The following is a 21,039-nucleotide window of genomic DNA, read 5'->3' as shown; positions in this document are numbered from 1 at the left end:
AGACTGGACCTGTAGCTGCAGGCAGAAAGTTAGTCTTTCCTTCCTCCTTCACCACTGCTGCTGCTTCAGGGAACTCTTGCCTCCTTGGAATTGACTGGGCCTCTTTCTGGGGCTTTCTCATTCAGGTGCTCCCTCAGCCTTGACCCAGCCAACAGCATCTGGCTGCAGAAGGCTTTTTGAACTGAGAAATAGCCAATTGTCTCTACTCCTTTCTCCTCTGCCTTTTCCTGCTCCCCCACTTCCAGCACTTTTTCCACCCCCTGACCAGTCCTCCCACTGGGGGTGTTATAATGATATTCAGGGCAGGAAGATCAGGGGCATCCAGAATTACTGGATGGAGTAATTTTCAGAATTCAGAACTTTATTGTTATTAACCACAATAGTCAGTTTTTATACACTTACTGCTTTAGTCTGTAACTTGTTAAAAGAGTATCGCAAGGTATCAACTCCTTCTGATTCCTCTTTTGTCACTTCAACTTCAAATCTATTTAAAATTGAATAGGCTTCCTAAAAACAAAATACCTCATAATCAATATTATTTTTTTTTAAAGTTCAAAATGCACAACTGAGATTCAGTTTTTGACAGAGCTTACTTCAATGGGCCCCATAATCATATCCATCTCAATTTCCTTGTCACGTATGTTAGCCAGAGCATCCATAGCAAATCTGACATCATCAAGATCTCGAATTGGTCGAGATAGTTTTTTCAAATATTCTGTCATAAATGTTATCATATCTTGCATTTTCTTCTTATATTCTTCATTTAAATAGCGACAGAGCAACATTTTCCATGCTTTGGCTTCGATTGAGAGTGCCAGTTTCATTGGTTCTGTTAAGACATTATAGTTGTTCTGTATTATATTCATACACAAAACAATTGCACAAACAACTTTAAAATACAACCATCTAGTGAGAAAGGTTATAGCTAGTACCTCAGCCCACGAGGCTGCAGTGGCTCCAAAATCCATACCCCTGACACTCCATAAGGGAGCCTCCACCTATGAGGTGATACAAGGAGAACATCCCCATACTCCTCTTGATGATGGATCCTGCCTAATGTCCCAGTGTCAACAACCGTTGACATGGACAGATCACTTCCTGGTAAGGTTTAGGCTTGTTGCAACTTCTTACCTTCACAGAGGCGGGGGACAGCATTCTATGGTCCGCCCCTGGAGGCTAATAGATCCTGAAGGCCTCCTGAGGGCTCTGGGGGATTTTCCCACTGCCAAGACTGGCGTCTCATCTGAGGCCCTGGTTGACCTCTGGAATGGGGAAATGACCAGGGCAGTGGATGAGATTGCTCCCGAGCGACCTCTGCCATGTCGCAGATTCGGAGCAGCTCCTTGGTTCACTGAGGAGCCGCAAATGATGAAGTGGCAGGGCAGGCGTCTAGAGCGATGGTGACAAAAAACTTGTGATGAATCTGATTGGACACGGAAAGAGCTCATTACAGAGCCTATTCCGTGGCGGTGGTAGCAGCGAAGAGCTCTTTCTTCTATGCTACCATTGCATCCGCTGAGAACTGTTTGGCAGAGCTGTTCCGTGTGGTATGGGGCCTCCTCCGTCAGGCCCCTCCAGTAGACCAGGAGGAACACACGGTCAGCCGCTGTGACGTGTTTGCACAACATTTCGCAGATATGAAGAGGCCCTCCCTGGATTCCACTGTATTAGACAACTACCGGCCAATCTCCAACATCCCATTTCTGGGCAGGTAATTGAGCGGGTGGTGGCGTCTCAACTCCAGAGGGTCTTGGATGAAGCAGATTATCTGGATCCTTTTCAATCTGGTTTCAGGTCGGGCTTTGGGACAGAAACTGCCTTGGTCTCCTTGGTGGATGACCTACGCCGGGGACTGGACAGGGGGAGTGCGTCCCTGTTGGTCCTGCTGGACCTCTCAGTGGCTTTCGATACCATCGACCATGGTATCCTCCTGGGCCGATTGGCCAAGTTGGGAGTTGGAGGCACTGTTTTGTGGTGGTTCCGCTCCTACTTGGAAGATCAGTCCCAGATGGTGGTGCTGGGGGATGCCTGTTCGACACCCTGGCCCTTAAGGTGTGGAGTGCCACAGGGTTCAATTCTGTCCCCCATGCTATTTAACATCTACATGAAACCACTGGGAGAGGTCATCCGGTGATTTGGAGTGCGGTGCCATCAATATGCTGATGACACCCAGCTCTAACTCTCCTTTCCTCCAGACTCCAGGGTGGTGGTTGAGGTCCTGGAGCGCTGTCTGGAGGCAGTGAGGATTTGGATGGGGGCTAACAAGCTGAAATTAAATCCAGATAAGACAGAGGCTCTCCTGGTTTGGAAATCTTCGATGCAGGTGCTAGAGTATCGGCTTGTACTGAATGGGGTTACACTCCCCCTGAAGGAGCAGGTTCACAGCTTGGGGGTCCACCTGGACTCGCAGCTGCTCCTGGATTCCCAGGTGGCGGCTGTGGCTAGGGGGGCGTTTGCTCAGGTTCGGCTTGTGCGCCAGCTGCGACTGTTCTTGGATCATGCAGACCTGGCGATGGTGACATCGAGGTTAGATTATTGTAACACGCTCTAAGTGGGGCTGCCCTTGAAGACAGTTCAGAAACTGCAACTAGTGCAGAATGCGGCGGCCCGTGTAGTCACTGGAGGTAGGCTGTTTGATTCTGTCAGTCCACTTCTCCAGCAGCTGCATTGGCTGCCCATTCGTTTCTGGGCCCAATTCAAGGTGCTGGTTTTGACCTTTAAAGCCCTATGCTGCTCTGGGTCAGGGTATCTTAGGGATCACCTACTCCCGTACAATCCGGCTCGTCCTCTTAGGTCATCAGAGAAGGCCTTTTTATAAGTGCCGCCGCCTAGGGAGGTATGTGGGGCGGCGGCAAGAAATAGGGCCTTTTCAGTAGTGGCACCAATGCTATGGAATTCCCTTCCCCTTGACTTAAGAACTGCTCCCTTCTTGAAACTTTTTGGCGAGGCCTGAAGACCCTTCTGTTTAGACAAGCCTTCTGAGTTCCTGGCCTTTTAAACATCTTTTTAACATCTGTTAATATCTTTTTTAAAACCTGGTTACAGGCCTGATGCTTTTATGATTTGCTGCTCTATGCTCTTTTACTGACTACTTTTTATCTGACTACTGTTTTTATGATATGTTAATATGCTTTTATCTGTTTTATCTGTTGTTAATATGCTTTTATCTGTTTATCTGATTTATCTGTTTTTAAATTATGTTTTTTAATTTGTTTTAACCTTTCTTGTAAGGTGCCTTGAGTCCCTCCGGGGAGAAAGGCGGGGTAAAAATAAAGTTAATAAATAAAGTTAATAAACAACCACATCTTGTTAAGACAAAAGATGCAAGTACAAAGCACAGATAAATCAATATTAACATAAAGTCCATGGGTATGAGGAAGATGAGACACCAGAACAGGCCAATCAGAATCAGAAGTAAAATTCCTTCTCAACTCTGTTTACTGGTTGCTAAAATTAACTTCATAGCAAGAATTATAGTGTGGTGGGTTGGAGGGGCAACAAACACTGACCAGTGCCTGAGTGGGCTCAGAACACATAGGCTAAGAGCAGGCCAGGTGGGCCAAGTAATCCCTCTGGCCTACCCCTTAGGTGCCACTTCTCCAAAGGCTGGCTGGCTGGCAGGCAGGGAGAAGGGCTTCAAGTATCACAGCATACAAGAAACAAACATGCCAGGCACATAGCAAACCTCTTTCATAACCTGCATCTCACTGTCAGTCACAAAAGGGTTTCCCGCTACTTATTTCTAGACATTAAACACAAAGAAACCACTCTCATACCTGTGTTCAGTTCAATGGGGCCAACAGTTACAGTGGGCTTTAAATCCTCTATTTCTTGCTCAAAGGTAGCATAATGAAGAATTTCTGCCCTGATCTCAGTCAGAGAGGGATTACTGGCCAAAAATTCCTGTGTGGGGTTTAAACTGGCTATTAAAATATGTTAGTTCATTCCATTAAAACAGTTTAGTAGTCCAATATGATAGTATTGTTACTGCTGTTATAGATAGGCTGTGTTAAAACATAGAACTATTCATTATTTATTTATTTTGATCTTCAAAGCATTCTTATTGTGCTTTTTATGCCTTTTTCATTGTAAGAAGTTTCTCTCCTCTTTGGTCCCAATCCTATCCAATTTTCTAGCACCAATGTAGCTGTAATGCAGCCCTGAGGCAAGGGAACAAATGTTCCCTTACCTTGAGAAGGTCTCCATGACTGCCTCCCAACCACAACTAACTCCCAACTCTGGCTAATAGAGACACTAACAGTACAATCTTATGCAGATTTACTCAGATGTAATTTCCATTGTGTTCAATGGCGTTTATACCCAGGTAAGTGCGTATAGAATTACACTGTAAGACTATGTTTCACATTCCATAAATGGGCTTACTCCCTTTCACTACTCATTTTCTAGTCTTTGTGGACTTAGCAATTTCAGCACTTGTTCAGTCATTTTGAAAATTTTATTTTTTATTAAAGCAAAATGTTTTATTTTGCACTTCTGCAAAAAAGAACAATTACAGGATAATCCTATGGTTGGGCTGCAGTGCCAGCGCTGGGTGTCATAGAAGTAGCGTAAAGTGCTTTTTGACACTGAGTAAGTGGCGCCATCAGGAAGGCCTGCACTGTTTCATGGGTGCTGCATCCCACCCAACGGCTGCCAAGCAGGTAGGTCTTGCACCAGGTGGCAGGAAAACAAAGGTGGTTTGGGAGCAGAGTGTTTTGGGGTGGAGGAGAGCAGGGAGGGGATGGGTCAGGGCTGGAAGGTGGTGAAGCATAAGTGCCGGATCCTGGCCCCACCTCCCACTCCCCACCCGCCCGCCCACAGAACTGCCTGCCACCCGTTCTCCCCCCACCCTGAAATGCCTCCTTCCCACTCTCCCCTAGACTCCTGTGCCAGCCAAGCTCAGCTGGTGCGGGCTTACTTTCCTCACTACCAGGGAGGCTGGATCTGGCCTTTGTGGGCCAAGGCACCTCTGTGCGCCGATGCAGCTGTCTCCCACAGAAGCACAAACATGCTTTACAGCACATTTGCGACCCTCCTGGGCTGATGCAAGGGACTTGCATCGGCCCAGGGAGCAGTTAGGACTGCACTCTGAGACTCTTCTGTCCTTAGTGACCAGCGTGGTATCCATAAATATGTACTAAAATAATTCAGGTGGTAGTGGTAGTAATCCTGCTACTATTTCTTTGAAGCCTGCATAACTTGGCTGCTTCCACACTGGCTGTTTTCTCTGGAGAATCATTCATTCACTCTTACTTTGGAGAATCCAGAAGATGTTACTACCAAACTTGCATTTCGTTATGTTTCATGTTATCCTCCCATTTCTCTAAAGGCCTGCTTACTGAAGGTTTTTTCTTTAATGAAGTGGCCGTACCAGTCTGTTCTGATAAAGCACTGTTGTTAACACCTGCTATAAGTGAATGAGACTCTGCCTTTCTGCATTGCATTTCCCAATTGAGGTGACATCACATGTCCTACCACGTAGTCCATTCACCACCCCCATTACATTTGAACAGCCAGAGTTTCCTATTTTGTTCTAATGTCATTTTCTCCTCAAAAGTGCAACATGCAACTCAATCCTATCCAAAGCTGGTGCAGCAGAGATGCCGGGCTCACACTGTATCCAGCATTGGATATGAGCAGACTGGAGATCTCCCTGAGGCAAGGGAACATTTGTTCCTTTACCATGTGTAGTGCCCCAGCCTGCTCAACTGGCCTATTTGACTCTGCAGCCCCATGTAATGCCAGCAGGCCCAGGATGGGGGCTAGGATGCAATGGAGGTCTGCTCCACCATCTGCACCACCTCCTCTTTAGGTGGTGTGGCTCTGAATAGCCCTATTGGGGCTGTTGCAGTGTTACCCAGGGAAAGGGGAATTATTTCCGCTTGCCCTGGGCTGGCCTCCAGTCAGCCCCAAACTTGCACTGGATACAGCGCAGGCCTGCTGGCACTGCTTGTTCCAGCACAAGTTAGGATTGTGCTGTCAATTGAGCATTTCCTTGCATTTTGTCATTTACAATGACGTAACTCTCTCCCTAAAATCTGTATTGCATAGAAAAAGGAATTCCTTACCATGAATCTCCTGTTCTGGAAGAGGGAGGGGGTATTTGTCACTCGTGGGGTATCCCCTCCCACTGTACTAGGTAGGGCTGGACTTGTTCAGGTCTCTTCCCTTGTGGGGGGCTTCCCAGTCCCAGTCTAGATATTGAGCCAGATCAAGGAGCCTCTGTCCACGATGCCATACTTGGTGATGCCAGGATCGCCTCACGCACTCTCTGCCAGGCGAACGGCCTTAACCTGCACCTCGGCAGGGACAAAGGGACAGGAGAACACCTAGCTATCTGCCGTCCCCCCACTATCTCCCCAGAATGTCTACTCAGCATGGTGCCAGCTAGGCCTTGCGGACCGATCCCAGAGTGGTGGGTCGAATGCCCCCTCCCTCTTCCAGAACAGAAGATTCACAGTAAGGAATTCCTTTATATCTGGCAGAGGGAGGGGGCATTTGTCACTGTGGGATGTGACCAGGCAGTAATGACTAGGGTGGGCTAGGATCAGGCTGCTTCTACTGAGCCACCACCTTCTGCAGAACCCTCCTGCCGAAAGCTGCCTCTGCCGAGGCGACCACATCAATTCTGTAATGGCGAGTAAAGGTGTTTGGGGAACACCAGGTTGCAGCCCTGTAAATGTCTCCAAGGGACCAGGACCCCTCAAATGCTGCCGAGGTGGCCGCCCCCCTTTTAGAGTGGGCCATGACCCCCGCAGGGGGCTCTAGACCTAATGCCCTATAGCATTCCTCAATGGTCACCCTCAACCATTTAGACAGAGTGGTTCTCGATGCCTTTTGCCCTTCCAACCTACCCTGGAAGTTCACAAACAGGGTATCTGTTTTCCGCACTTCCTTGGTGCACTCAGTGTAGAACCTCAAAGCCATGCACACATCCAGCATGTGCCACTCCTTTTCCTTCTCGTGCACTGGTTTTGGACAAAAAGAAGGGAGCACCAACTCTTGGGACCTATGGAACCAGGAATTTACCTTGGGAATGAAAGCCGGATCTGGCTGCAGTACTACCCTATCCCTGTTGAAGATACAGAGATTCCTGTTAGTGGACAGAGCTCCCAGTTTAGATACATTCCTGGCCGAGGATACCGCTACCAGTAGCAGCGTCTTGAATGTCAACTCCCTGAGGGGAATCCTGATCAAAGCCTCAAAGGGGGACCCTTGAGGACCATGTTAAGGTCCCAAGTCAGGAACCTATGTACCACTGGTGGATTAATCTGAGCCACCACTTTGAGGAAATGCCTAATGTGGTCGTGTGAGGCTACACTTCGACCAAGCCCGGCACTAAGTGTGCTGTTGATGGCCGCCACCTGCCTCCTTAACATGCTGGTACTTAACCCCAACTCTAAGCCAGCTTGCAAGAAGTCCAGTACATGTCCGGTCTTAGCCCTGGTAAGGACCACTCCCCATTCCAGGCACTAGGAGCTAAACCGCTTCCAGATGGATCCATAGATCCTACAGGTGGATGGTTTCCTGGAAGCCACCATGGTAGCGAGTACCCCCTCTGAATACCCGCACATGGTTAATGCTTGTCGCTCAACCTCCACGCTGTCAACTGGAAGAAGCCTGATTGAAGATGCACTAGTGGACCCTGTCTGAGGAGATCTGCCCTTAGGGGGAGCCTCCATCATCCTCCCAGACCCATCCTGACTAACTCCGGAAACCAAGGCCACCTTGGCCAGAACGGACTGACCAGGATGACATCCGCTCGCTCGGTTCTGATCTTTTTTACCACCAGGGGCAAGATCTGGATTGGGGGAAAGGCGTGCAGAAGCTCCTGTGGCCATGGACTGTTGAGTGCATCCACCCCCTCCAACCGTTCCATCTCTCCTCTTGACAGGAATCTTGGAAGCTGTGTGCTCTCTCTCATGGTGAATAGGTCTACCACTGGAGAGCCCAGCTGGGAGCAAATCTCCCTGAATACCTCAGGGTGGAGTTGCCAGTCCGCCTCGCTCACCTGCTGCCTGCTTAACCAATCTGCAGCAACATTTCTTAGCCCTGACAGATGCTCGGCTCGGATGGATCTGAGGTGTCCCTCCACCCATGAGAACAGGAGGGAGGCCTCCTCCATGAGTTTCCGAGAGCAAGTTCTCCCTTGCCAGTTTATGTACACCTTGGCCTTTGTTGAGTCCGTGCGGACAAGTACATGCTCCCCCTCTAGAGCCGTCTGGAACTGCAGGAGAGCCAGACGAATTGCCCTGAGTTCCAGCCAATTTATGCTGTTCCTGTTCTCCTCCACTGACCATGTTCCCTGGGCTAGGGCTCCATCCATGTGGGCCCCCCAACCCAGGAGACTCGTATCTGTCGTAACGACCATGCAATGAGGCACTAACAGGCTGACACCCTGACTGAGTCTACCTGGTGCTAACCACCAGTCCAGGTTTGGTCTTAGAGACCTCAGGAGAGATATTGTCTTGGGGACCCAATGTTCTCTGAAGAATAGATAGGGCCTCAGGATGTCCTGTAGGGGTCAAAGCTGGAAACGTGCCGAGGGGACTATGTCCTGGCACGAGACCATCATCCCCTGAAGTCTGGTTAGCCCCATGATGTCCATCTGACTGGCCCTCCTGGCCTCTACCAGCAACTGTCCAAAGGAGTTCTGTGTGTCCCAGGTCAGTGAGACCTTGAAGGTCCTTGTATTTATCAATAGCCCTAGTTGTTCCAGCTCCTGGGATGGAATTAGGGAGGACTTCTTCTTGTTGACCACAAACCCATGGTCCCGAAAGCACTTCAGGGTCAGGGAAAGATCACTTAGGGCTTGTTCCTTTTGATTAAGAGGTCATCCAGGTACGGAAACAGTGCTACCTCCTGAAGGCGTAGGTGGGCCACCAACGCCACCACGATTTTTGTAAACACCCGTGGCACTGCCATCAGCCCAAAAGGCATTGCCCTGTACTGATAATGGAACCCCCTATAACAGAACCTGAGGAACTTTCTGTGTCTCGGAAATATGGACAAATGTAAATATGCCTCGGGCAGGTCAATCAAAACCAAGAAGTCCTTGGGGGAAACCAAGAAGTCCTGTTCTTGGGAGGGGGAACCAAGAAGTCCTGTTCTTGGATTCCTGTTCTTGGAGAGCTGCTACGATGGACCTCGCTGTTTCCATTCTGAACTTCCTTTTCTTTAGGAAATGGTTCGGCCACTTGAGATCTAATATCCCCGTTCTTTTTCGGAACTAGAAACAATATGGAGTACACCCCCTGGCCACTCTGACTGGGTGGTACTGTCTCTATGGCCCTTATCTGTACAAGCTGCTGAATAGCTCTCAACTTTTGTTGATGCTTGACCGGGTCCTTTGAGCAAGGTACTTTCAAAAATCACTTGCGAGGGATCCGTGTAAACTCCAGGGCATATCCCCTGGTCACAGTTTGTTGTACCCAAGCGTCTGGGGAGGTAGCACACCAAACGTCGGCGAAGGTGAGAAGGCGACCCCCAATGGGTAGGGAGTTGCCCTCGGCCCTGGCATCATGCAGACTTCTTGTCTTTCCCCGCTCTATGTGTTCCTGACCCAGAGACCACCAGCCCCCTCCCTTTCGGGAACACTCTGGTTTTGTTCCACCTGCTACGTCCCCTGCTGGGGGGATCTCTGGGTCTACTGGAGCAGGCAGAGGGACGAAAGGACTGACACCTACTGGTCTCCTTTTTGCCAGAAGGTAACACCTTGCACTCTCTCTATTCCCTATGAGGCAGCAAGATCCTCTCCAAACAGCTTACTCCCATTGAAGGGAATTCCAACTAGCTTGGACACAGAGGTAGCATCTCCATCCCATTGCTGGAACCATATATTACGTCTGGCTGCTACATTAGATGCCATTGCCCTTGCAGTTAATTGCATGGCGTCACAGGAGAAGTCAGCTGTAGAAGCTGCCACCAGAGAAATCTTTTTCAGACAGTTCTTAGCCTTTTTGGACAACCTAGGCTCTGTGGCCGCCAACTCCTCTGCCCAAAGATAGGCAGCCCGTGCCATAATGGAATTTGTAGCCGCTGCCCTGAGTGCCTGTGCTGAAATCTCAAAGTTTCTTTTTAGAGAGGAATTAACCCTGCGATTGCAGGTATCTTTTGGCCCCCCTTCCCCCTCTGAGGGTAGCACCGCATTTGAGGATATCGCCACCATGGGTGCATCTACGGATGGGACCTTCAACTGCTGCATGGTCTTATCAGGTAAGGTATACAGTTTGTCAATCATTCTAGTATTATATTTGTGCTGAATGGGATGTGCCCATTCATTCTCCACAATTCACTGGAAGGAATCTGGGAAGGGTACTGTTTCTGGTTTTGCGGGCCCCTGGGGAAAAGCGACCTTGCCCTGCCAGCAATGCTGGTGCCTGCTATGGTGCTCTGTTCAGTTGAACCCAGATCCAGTGCCTGAGAACCCTTGTTCAATACTCTGGCATACAAGTCTATAGGAATCTATCCAGTTTCTGGGGGGATTCCCCAACCCCCTCTTCCTCTTCTCCAGATAATTCCCCCTCCTTCCTTTCTGAGGATGATGTGGTAGCACCATGGCTTCCCCTTTTACCTTGCCCCTATATGTGGAGGGCTTGGGGTAGAATGGCTTATACTTATCAAGCTTAGTCTTTTGGGAGGGGGAACCCAAGGCTTCAGATCCAGAGGAGTCCATTGGGTCATCCACCTTAGAGGCTCTGCGCTTGCCTGTAGCTCTGCGCAGTGTGGGGAGGAATGCCTGGCATGCCTTTATGAGCGCAGGCATCTGCAGCTGTAAAGCCCCATCCAACATCTCCTGCATGAGCTGGGCCAGTTTTGCCCGCTTCTGGGGCTTGCACTTGGACCCACTGGGCTCCTCAGGTGGTGGGGAGCAACCCCTCTCTTCCCCCTCCGCCGAAGAACTGCTGCCCCCTGCACCTCCCTCCATGATGATGGCTATGGCTGGGAAAGGGTTGTGTGGGGGGGATTGTTTCCTGCGTTGCGCTGCTGCCTGGCGTGGCACAGTTGCCGCAAAGGAGGTCCGAGGCTAAGCCTCTCTGGCCCCGTAGGAGCCTACAGTGGCGGCGGCCCGTCCAGCATAGCTTGCTCAGTCACATGCCCCTCCTTTGTTCTCTCTGTGGCTCTGCATTTTTTCCCTCTCATCTTGCTGCTGCTGCTGCCCAGTGTCTGCTGGGTCCTAGAGACCTCCGCTCCAGCTTGGGAGCTAAGTAGGCTTCTCCCCCACACCTGCTGCGCTCGCCCTTCCTCTGGCTACCTGCTGGTCAAGGGAAGGAGGAAGGAATGAGCAGGGGAGAAGGAACACTGCTTGGAAGACAGGGAACCGGAGCCAGAAGACCTGAAAAAGGCTGAGCTGCAAGAGCTCAGCCAGCCACATCCTTCCTCAATGCAAGGTAGAGCTGGCCTGGGACTGGAAAGCCCCCCACAAGGGAAGAGACCTGAACAAGTCCAGCCCTACCTTGTGCAGTGGGAGGGGCTACCCCATGAGTGACGAATGCCCCCTCCCTTTGCCAGAGAACTTCATTAGTACAGGAGTATCATAAAGTCATTTTGCATAAAGTGGTATGATTCTAAAACTGCAAAAAAAAAAAAAGGCTCATCGCTGCATGTACCTGAACTTTTGCATCTCTGTCTTCCGTCCACAGAGCTTTATATTTCTGAAAATCCTGCAGGGCTTCACTGGCTGCTTTTCGTACTGAGTTTACTGATGAAGACAGGAGCACAACGAGCTTGGAAATATCTTTGTGTTCTGCAACTCCTGGATAAAAATTTCTCAGTTTTCTTACTGGAAATGTCTCTTCAGCTGGTTCTGAAAGAGTTTATGACATAAATTTCACAGTCCCTCATCACTCTTCTCCTCCATATATCAGGACAGCAAAAACATCAGCAAGCATTTACATTATGAGAAATTGTCACTTCTTTCTGAGCATGATAGATTAAAAGTAAGTCTCACTGGCCCCCTTGTGCCTTACTTCAGAGTCAACCTTACACTTCGATTCAAATGGTTTCTTGCACTCAGGTTTCCCTTCTCTCTGCCCTTTCCCCAAGTTTCAGGGCTGGAAGTGAGTATTTCAATGTATAGTGATGCCTCCAGGAGTCTTTACTCTCTTCCTTTATCCTGCAAGGTCTCCAGGATGCAAAATATTCCTAGACTTATTTGTTCCATTTGGGGTTTTTTTTGCCCCTTCTTTTCTTACATTCCAAGCCTCTGCAAACCTGTAAAATTCAGCAACTAAGAAATGCCATCTTCCTTGCAAGTGGTCCCTTTGGACTCCAATCCTATTTGCATGGGTTGGGGATTTCAGAAATAGAAGGAATGATAACAGTTGCTATTTGACAAGTTGTTAATGGCAATTTATCATACTATCATTACCAAAAATTATACTGCAACATTAGGGTATTGCAATGTCTTTGTTCTTCCATTAAGCACAGTAAAGACCATTACAATTGAAATATTAAATACATTAATTACATTTTCTAATAGTATAATCTCATCGATATTATGACAAATTTACAATGCAATCTTTTATATGTCTACTCAGAAATAAGCCTTACTGAGTTCAATGGACCTTCCATACTTCCATGTATGTGTGTTTACGATTGCAATCTAACAGCCCAATCCTATCCACTACCCCCCTCGCCATCAGTGCAGCAGTGCCAGAATGGTGACCACTGCATCCTATGACGAGGGGGCAGATGCAGAGGTCTCCTCTAGGTAAGGGAACAAGCATTTCCTTACCTGGAGGTAAGCCTCCACAGCACAGAGGAGTCTACTCAGACCTATATTGCAGGATAAAGTCCAAGAAGGGGGTTAGAATATCAGTGGCACCGGTCCCACCCCTCTCCTAGGCCCAATCTGTTGTTAAGTGGTGCATGCCCGTACTTTAGTATACTATACTGTATATAGACAGTTAGTACGCTTTAGGTCAAGGGCAATCTTATAATAAAACTGTGATACTTTAGAGGTAATGGCATTTCTTCAAAGAAACAAAGGACAGTTATTTCTTACTTTCTTCTTTTTTTCCTGCTTTTGCCGCTAGTTGACTAGGTGTTTGAGGTATACTGATTTCCAGACTGGTATTAGATTTCTGCAAGTGTTGCTGTCCCCAGTGTGCCACACCACGATTCACATCCAGTGTCAACTGAATCATACGATTGATGGCTTGTTGGATATCATCTAAACTAGGCACCATTATCTATTTTTAAAAATACAAAGACACTTTTCAATAAATACAAGAACATAAACTGTTGCTCCAGCAGCTACTGTGGCTACCACTTCATTACCAAGCACAACTCAAAGTGCTGGTTTTGACCTTAAAAGCCCACAGCTCAGGACCAGGGCACCAGGCCACACCTGGAGTATTGTGTCCAGTTCTGGTCACCGCATCTCAAAAAAGACATAGTAGAAATGGAAAAGGTGCAAAAGAGAGTGACTAAGATGATTATGGGGCTGGGGCACCTTCCTTACAAGGAAAGGCTACGGCGTTTGGGCCTCTTCAGCCTAGAAAAGAGACGCCTGAGGGAGGACATGATTGAGACATACAAAATTATGCAGGGAATGGACAGAGTGGATAGGGAGATGCTCTTTACACTCTCACATAACACCAGAACCAGGGGACATCCACTAAAATTGAGTGTTGGGAGAGTTAGAACAGACAAGAGAAAATATTTCTTTACTCAGCGTGTGGTTGGTCTGTGGAACTCCTTGCCACAGGATGTGGTGATGGCATCTGGCCTGGATGCCTTTAAAAGGGAATTGGACAAGTCTCTGGAGGAAAAATCCATTACGGGTTACAAGCCATGATGTGTATGCGCAACCTCCTGATTTTAAAAATGGGCTATGTCAGAAGGCCAGGTGCAAGGGAGGGCGCCAGAATGAGGTCTGTTGTTATCTGGTGTGCTCCCTGGGGCATTTGGTGGGCCGCTGTGAGATACAGGAAGCTGGACTAGATGGGCCTATGGCCTGATCCAGTGGGGCTGTTCTTATGTTCTTATGTTCTGAAGCACTGTCTTCTTCCATACATACTGGCCCGCCCTCTGAGGTCTTCTGAGGTGACCCTCCTGTGCATGCCATCCTTAATGCTGATTAAGGGGCAGCAGCACAGTAGTTTGTGGGAAAGCACCACAGCTGTCCTGCCTGCTTACACCCCAGGAAGCTCCCCTTACATGTGAGAAGGCTCTCCTTACACCTGCTTTCTCTGGTGTAAGTAAAGCCTCCTCAGGTGTAAGCAGGCAGGGCAGCTGTGGTGCTATTCCATGGACTATGATAGGGCAGTTCTGCCTCATCTGCCGCCCCTGTTCTGAAGGTGAGGGGGCCACTTGCATGCCTACAGATAGGCACTGTGCAGCATGTAGTGATTTGTAAGCTGAGGTGATGCTCCCTGCAAAACTTAGTACTTTGCACGCCCCTCTAGCTGCACTACTGGAGCGCACAGGAGACAGCCATGCAGTTGGAAAGCATGATCACTAAGAATCACCTCCTCCCCCTTCCTGGGCTTCTCCAGCCAATTCCAAGGCTGCTCCTTCTGCCCTCCCTCATCCAAAGAAATAAAAGACTGCCCACCCTTCATCCAATGACCATTGGTTCCTTTAGAAATGGGCAAGAGAACCCACTGCCACCTCCTACCTTCCCTCCCTCCCACACAATGAAAAAGCAAAACATTAACTCTTCACTGCCTCTTGGATGGAACTTCCTTGCTGTTTGCTCAATCTGAATGATGGCTCCATGAGGTCTTTCACACAGCGAAAAAAGTAAGCAAGCACACCCAGACACAGACAGACTCTAGTGCGCACGCATGGGAAATCAGTACCAAGTCAAATGGCCTCAGACTCAAGTCAATACCCGAGTCATCAGTGCAGGTGATTCAAGTCTCCACAAATCAGCAAAAAACGCTGATTTTGGGGACTTGGATTCAAGTCACCCGACTCATGTTCCCATCCCTAGATATTTCCATTTCACATTTGGGTGTTTAGTCCTCAATTCTCCTAACATTTATCCTTGTTCTGTTTATTTTGTTATCAGACCACCCTGGTATCTGATTGAATATTTGGCACTTGAAATCTCTTCTACTTTTTTTAAAGAAAAAAAAGCACATTGGGTATTGTTCTGTACAAACACTCCTTTATCAAAAACTTCAGTGAGCAGGTTGAATAATACTGCACAAATAAAAACATTCAGAAGTGCACAGGTGATGGCATACCCCTTCTTGACTGCATAAATCACTTACCACATTTGGAATAGCTAAATGCACTTCAGCTTTTAGAAATGAAACAACTTCTTCAGGTTTAGTAACTGGCTGAGATAAATATGCTGGGCGCCCAAATGAGCTGGAGCTGAAAAATAAATTTATTTATTTATTCATTTATTCATTCATAGTATTTCTAGCAATGCAGCTCTGAGGTAAGGGAACAAACATTCCGTGACTTTGAGGAGTTCTCCGTGAGTGACACCCAACTGCAGGATGCAGCACATGTCCCCTTGGCACAGTTATGCCACTGCTGGAAAGCACTGACATAAGGGGTTAGGATTGTGCCCAAAGGCTCACTTCGCAGTTCCTTATAAAAGTGCCCACCAATGGAGAAACCTTCTGGTGAGGAGATATGGTGGCAAGATATCCACGGAGGAAATATCCTGGATTCAATCAGTCATGACAGTTGCACATCTATACCATACTATGTCCAATAGTATTAATATTTGCTTTACGAAAGCACTACATCAAACTCAATATACCTTGCAACAAATATTCTTTTTTTCAGGGCATCTAAGGACAATCGTGTGGCTTTCTGCAGGCTATCCAGCAACTGGTGACTAAAATATGCTACTACTTCTTTGCATTCCTGCAATACATAAAAACATTAGTTTCATTTCTCATTGAATCTATATCTGCCCTGAACTATCAGTCTGTAGGGTGAGGGAGGAGACCTAGTTTTCTTGACTTGAGGTCCAAACCTGTTCCCTCTGACTGCCAGTACTGAGCTGCAGCGCCAGTGCTAGGTGTCACACACATGCCATAAGGCATGTCCATGACACTCATGCTGTAGGCACTGGGTTTCAGTCACTTCTTTCTCACAGAGGCTTGGAAAGCCCTGCAGAGGGCTCCAGGGGGCTTCCTACACACTCTCCCCCCTGAGGCCAGCGCTACAGGGGGAGAGTAAAAAAAAAATCAATCAGCGCCGGCAGCAGCATGATCCTGGGGATCCTGTGGTTGCCTTCCCCCTCATCCCCACAAAGACTTACCAGGGTTCTTAAAATCCTTGGAAGTTTGAGAACCACTGGAGTACTTGAATGCAGATGTGAGAATCAGTGGCACGACATCTATTTATTTATTTACTGCATTTATATCCAGCCTTTCTCCCAGAAAGATGAGAAAGATATTTAGATGTGATGACAGCAGACACCTATTTTAGATTATCGGGCACCACAAAGCAGATATAAAGTACTGATGGGAATGGGGATGATTTCTTACAAAGAAGGTATGGTCAGGAAGGAGAAGCTGAATCCCTTTTATGATCACACTTCAATACACATATAAACACCCAGGTTCTTATCTCCTAACCAGGTGCTTACATACCCAGGTGTTTATCTCCTTATCCTTGGGGATATTGGTCCCCAAGATCAATAATAAATCCACTGGAAGAAAAGCAGATGAAGGGAGAGGAAAGGAAATCATGGACTGGGGATGGTTTCAGCCTTCTCATCTGCTGTTTCTCTTCTTCAGATCATCCTAATTGGCTTCACTGTATTTTGTCAGCAGTTTGATTAATCCAAGCAGCATCACACCATGAAATACATGTTTGTAAAGCTAAATGACATTTGAGACTTGCCCTCCTAATCTATGCAATGGCCTTTTTGAATAGTTTTTTTTTCTTAAAAGGCATTTTCTGTTCATTTTCAGTATCAACACATGTTTGAAGCACAGATAGCCCCCCCCCCGTATCTGCAGATCCGATATCCATGGTTTCACTTACCCATTGATCAAAGGGACAGGCCATGCCCTTTATCTTCATTGTTCTTGTTTACAGTCACACGAAGCAATAGACAGACAAGCAGAGAGGAAGCCTGCATGCTAGAGGGACAAATTAGAGAACATTAACATTCTCCGAGTCAACCCTCTAGCAAGCAGGCTTCCTGCCTGCTTGTTATATAAGCATTCTGCTTACAGCCTCCTGTACAAGCAAAATACTGATTGCTTTGTGCGACTGTAAACAAGAACAACCAAGGTAAGGTGTATGGGGGGAGGCTGTGGAGATAGGGCCCACCCTTATCCATAGTTTCTCGTATCTACAGGAGGGGAGGAGGAAGACATCTTCTGCAGATACCAGATGGCACCTGTATAGTTTCTTGCTATTTTTGCATGAAATACCTTCTTAAACTCATCTTCTTTTTCACTTTCAGCATCATCACTTAGTGTCAACCCTGAAGATCCAGTAGTATCTTTCTCATCCCGTCCAGATCCAAAGGCTACATGTTTCCCCTCTATTGAAAATAAAATAGTTATTCAACCAAAAATCCTGTGCAAAAGTTCAATCTGAACACATGGCAGGAGATTAAGGACTGCACCAGCATGCCCCACCCCTGCCTCTCCCTGCCATCCATGCCTTTGATTTAAAATATTTAACAGTCCAATCTTATGGTGGCCTTATGCTGATGGATCTCACAATCTTAGCTACCATCATTAATGAACAAGGCCTCAATGGTCCACTGACAATGGCACAGAAGCAGGGAAGTCCTGCACCAGAAGCAGTGGGCTGCTGAAACCATTCTGGAACAGGTAAGTCAGCAGAAGGAAGGACTGGGGAAGGTTTGGAGATGGGGACTGGACCAGACCAGGGTGGTACAGGGCAGATGGGTGAATCTCCGTGGAAGAGGCACATGTGGAGTTCCTATTCCCCTTTTCCCAACACATGTCCCGGATTCTCTTTGGCCTTACACCAGCTAAATTGTGGGTATGGGACCAAGGAGACTCACTGGAGGCCAGGCAGCCTATGGGGAGATAAGCAATAAAGATTTTTCACATACTTCTCCTAGGCCATCTGGTTTCCCCACCACCACCACAGCATGAGGTGCACACTCTGTCAGCGGTGCTGCATGCTATGGGCTGGCAGAGGATAGGATTGGACAGGATCTTAATTATATTTAAAAACCCTGTGTAGATATTCAATCTGTATAAATAGAGGATTGGGTTCACAAACTCCAGTTTCTGCTCTGTAGTATTCCTACCTAGCTTCTGCCACTTGTGTGGGATTTATTTAACATTTGCACTGGGCCTTACAACCTAGTGTGCACAAGTTCAATCCAGATGATCTGCATAAAGTCCAAATACATATAGAGCCTACCCACATAGGCTCTAGTCATGTATTCTGTACACCACGCACCACATGCACAAGGAACACTTGAATTGTTTCTAAGCACATTAGGACTTATACATTAAACCCTACAGGCCAGCTGAGATTAGGACTGGGATGTTAATTATAGAGACACATATGGATACATACCTTGTGTTGGATATTTCTTCAAAGGTCTTTTAGAACGCTTCACTTCATAAATTTGCTCAAATATAGATATCAGCTCTTGCACAGCATCCTCTATGTGTCTGCTTCTGTTGTTTAATATTTCAGCCCATTCCTTGGTAAACACCTGTGTGTGATATGCAATAAGAATGTTTACTAGAAGGCGCATTTATTAGGGAAAGAAAATGGAAGTATATGAGCAACCAAGATTGTACATTCCATTGTTAATTAATATTTTTATTAATTGCTTGCTTATAATTATATGACATTAGGAAACTGATTTTAGTACATATTGATAGAGTGAGGCTCTTGGGGCAGAGCCTCTGCTCTGGCTGACTGGTCCTTTAAGGGAGTCCTGAGAAGGCCTCAGATTGGGCTCAGGGAGAGGAAGTTCCAGCACCCTGGTCCTCTTCCCTGGCTGGGCTTTTAAGAACATAAGAACAGCCCCACTGGATCAGGCCATAGGCCCATCTAGTCCAGCTTCCTGTATCTCACAGCAGCCCACCAAATGCCCCAGGGAGCACACCAGATAACAAGAGACCTGCATCCTGGTGCCCTCCCTTGCATTGGCATTCTGACCCTGGGCAGGGTCTGTTTGCTGCACAGCCTCCCAGCTTCTAGGTAGCCCCTGCATCACTGGCCTCCCAGCTTTTGTAGGGCCAGCTACCCTTCCCATAGCCCCTCCCCTTCCTCGCAGGAGAGGTAAAAAGGGTGGTTCCCTGGGAGCCACCCTTCCCTTGGCTTCTCCTGTGCTGCCTTCACTTCACCCTTCCTCCTGCCCTTCGTGCTTCTCCCCTCTCCTGTTGCCTGGCTCCCCAGCCCTGGAGCCTTCTCCTGAGGTAAGGCGGGGGCCTGGATGCAAGGTGGGGACCCTGACAGATAACTTATGAATGTATACCCTGCCAACGTTAGATACTGAAGCACTTTAACTGTGACTTGCACAGATCCCTGTTTTAATATGAAACAATAGTAATTGTACATTTACCAGCATTAGCATTTCACAATACTTCTGTAGAATATAAAATGCTTTAAATTGGGGTGATAAAAAGAAGAGAGTTCATGATTTGAAGCATCCTAGCTCTTGTGTCCTTAAATATGAGCAATCATATGCTTTAAAAGGGATACTTGCAATCATGTGAGGACTCGGTTCCTAATAGGGCTGGTGTCAAAAACTTGGAGCAAGTTTGGCAACCCAGGAATTCTGTAGTGACCCCATCATACGTTCTCATAGAGTCTGACAGTTTGCTTTTTAAGATGGATTGTTTCACTAACAGAACAATCCTATTCAGCATTTAAGCTGGCATAGGTCCATTGTGCCATCTTCAAAGTGTCGCAAACAAGCCATAAAGCACATTTGCACTATCTCAGGACTCAGTGGGGCTGGTGCAGAGGACCACACTGGCTCCCGGAGGCCAAATCTGAACCCTGTGCCAGCAAGTTTGTACCAGCCAAGGTAGACAGGTGCAGAAAGTGGGAGAGAGTAGCAGGAAAGCGGAACAGAGGAGGGGAGGGGGCATTTGGGGGCTAGGGAGGAGGGACTAGGAGGTGGATCAGGCCTGGGAAGTGTGTGGGACTGGTTGTGGCAGGGCAGATCAAATCCCAATCCCTGGCCCTGGCCTGAGCAGCATTACACATGCTGCTTGGATTTACACGTGAAACAGGGGGTAAGGGAAAAATATTCAAGTTCCCCTCAAGCCTGCATCTACCTTATACTGCATCTACCTTGTATGAAGTGCAGGCAACTTCACCTGCCTGTTCCAGCGCAAATTAGGATTGTACCCTGTTCCAGCGCAAATTAGGACTGTATCGGAATGTATTAAAAGCTATAGCCTCTGATAAATAGACACATGCCAGGTAGTGGGGATTAAAAATAAATGCACATTTCTTTATTAGTTTGAGGGAAAATCACATAATTAAAATATCTCAAATGATTTACTGAAATGTGGTTACACTTTCAAGTCAGTAAAAGGTCCACTTCCATTCATGTACAAAAACAAAAAACAGACAGTAACTGTGATCACCTCATTGCGTGCCAGTAAATCCTCCACTTTTGTAGGTGTGTCTGGTAGTATAAGCAAAAGAGTGTTTGCTATATCTTTCATTGCCAAGTCAATCTGCATTTCACTTAGGTCATTAATCTAGAAAAATGTAAAAAAAATAGTAGCATGTCAGTTTCTTTCAAAGGTACACAACAGTCAGTCAACAGTCAACAAAACCTTTATTAGGCATAAACATTTGATAGGTGAAGACTCTGTACAGAAATCGTAGAGAGAGTATAAACCTAAGTCGTACCCAAATATATGTATATGTGTGCACCTACGTGTACACACAGAAATGAACGTACATTACATTTTACATACAAACATGAATTATTTAAAAGACAGGAAACAATCAGTTACTCTGCAGGTACACAACAGTATTATTCAGGCAATCTCACAGACCTTGAACTTTCGGTGACCCAATTATTCCAAAACTAAAATTACTGTGTATCCATGAACTTAGAATTCAAGAGCCATTAGCCAGATCCACACA

The 21,039-nt window shown here is 47.2% G+C and overlaps 1 protein-coding gene across 1 annotated transcript in view; it reads right to left on the bottom strand.

Annotated features, from left to right (window-relative positions):
- Nucleotides 1–21,039, bottom strand: part of DNAH8 (dynein axonemal heavy chain 8) — a 188,528-nt gene that overhangs the window by 141,418 nt on the left and 26,071 nt on the right. Inside the window, exons 17-26 of the mRNA XM_066623193.1 lie at nucleotides 20,529–20,645; nucleotides 18,493–18,634; nucleotides 17,361–17,473; nucleotides 15,728–15,834; nucleotides 15,225–15,324; nucleotides 13,007–13,193; nucleotides 11,610–11,806; nucleotides 3,777–3,903; nucleotides 594–829; nucleotides 403–507 (exon numbers count right to left, since the gene is read on the bottom strand). Of these exons, the coding sequence (XP_066479290.1) occupies nucleotides 403–507; nucleotides 594–829; nucleotides 3,777–3,903; nucleotides 11,610–11,806; nucleotides 13,007–13,193; nucleotides 15,225–15,324; nucleotides 15,728–15,834; nucleotides 17,361–17,473; nucleotides 18,493–18,634; nucleotides 20,529–20,645 (1,431 nt within the window). The remainder of the gene's footprint in view (nucleotides 1–402; nucleotides 508–593; nucleotides 830–3,776; nucleotides 3,904–11,609; nucleotides 11,807–13,006; nucleotides 13,194–15,224; nucleotides 15,325–15,727; nucleotides 15,835–17,360; nucleotides 17,474–18,492; nucleotides 18,635–20,528; nucleotides 20,646–21,039) is intronic.

This window comes from Tiliqua scincoides, chromosome 1 (assembly GCF_035046505.1).
Source record: "Tiliqua scincoides isolate rTilSci1 chromosome 1, rTilSci1.hap2, whole genome shotgun sequence".
NCBI lineage: Eukaryota > Metazoa > Chordata > Lepidosauria > Squamata > Scincidae > Tiliqua > Tiliqua scincoides.
Note: the sequence above shows the minus strand (reverse complement) of the source record. Positions and strands in the feature narration are given on the sequence as shown.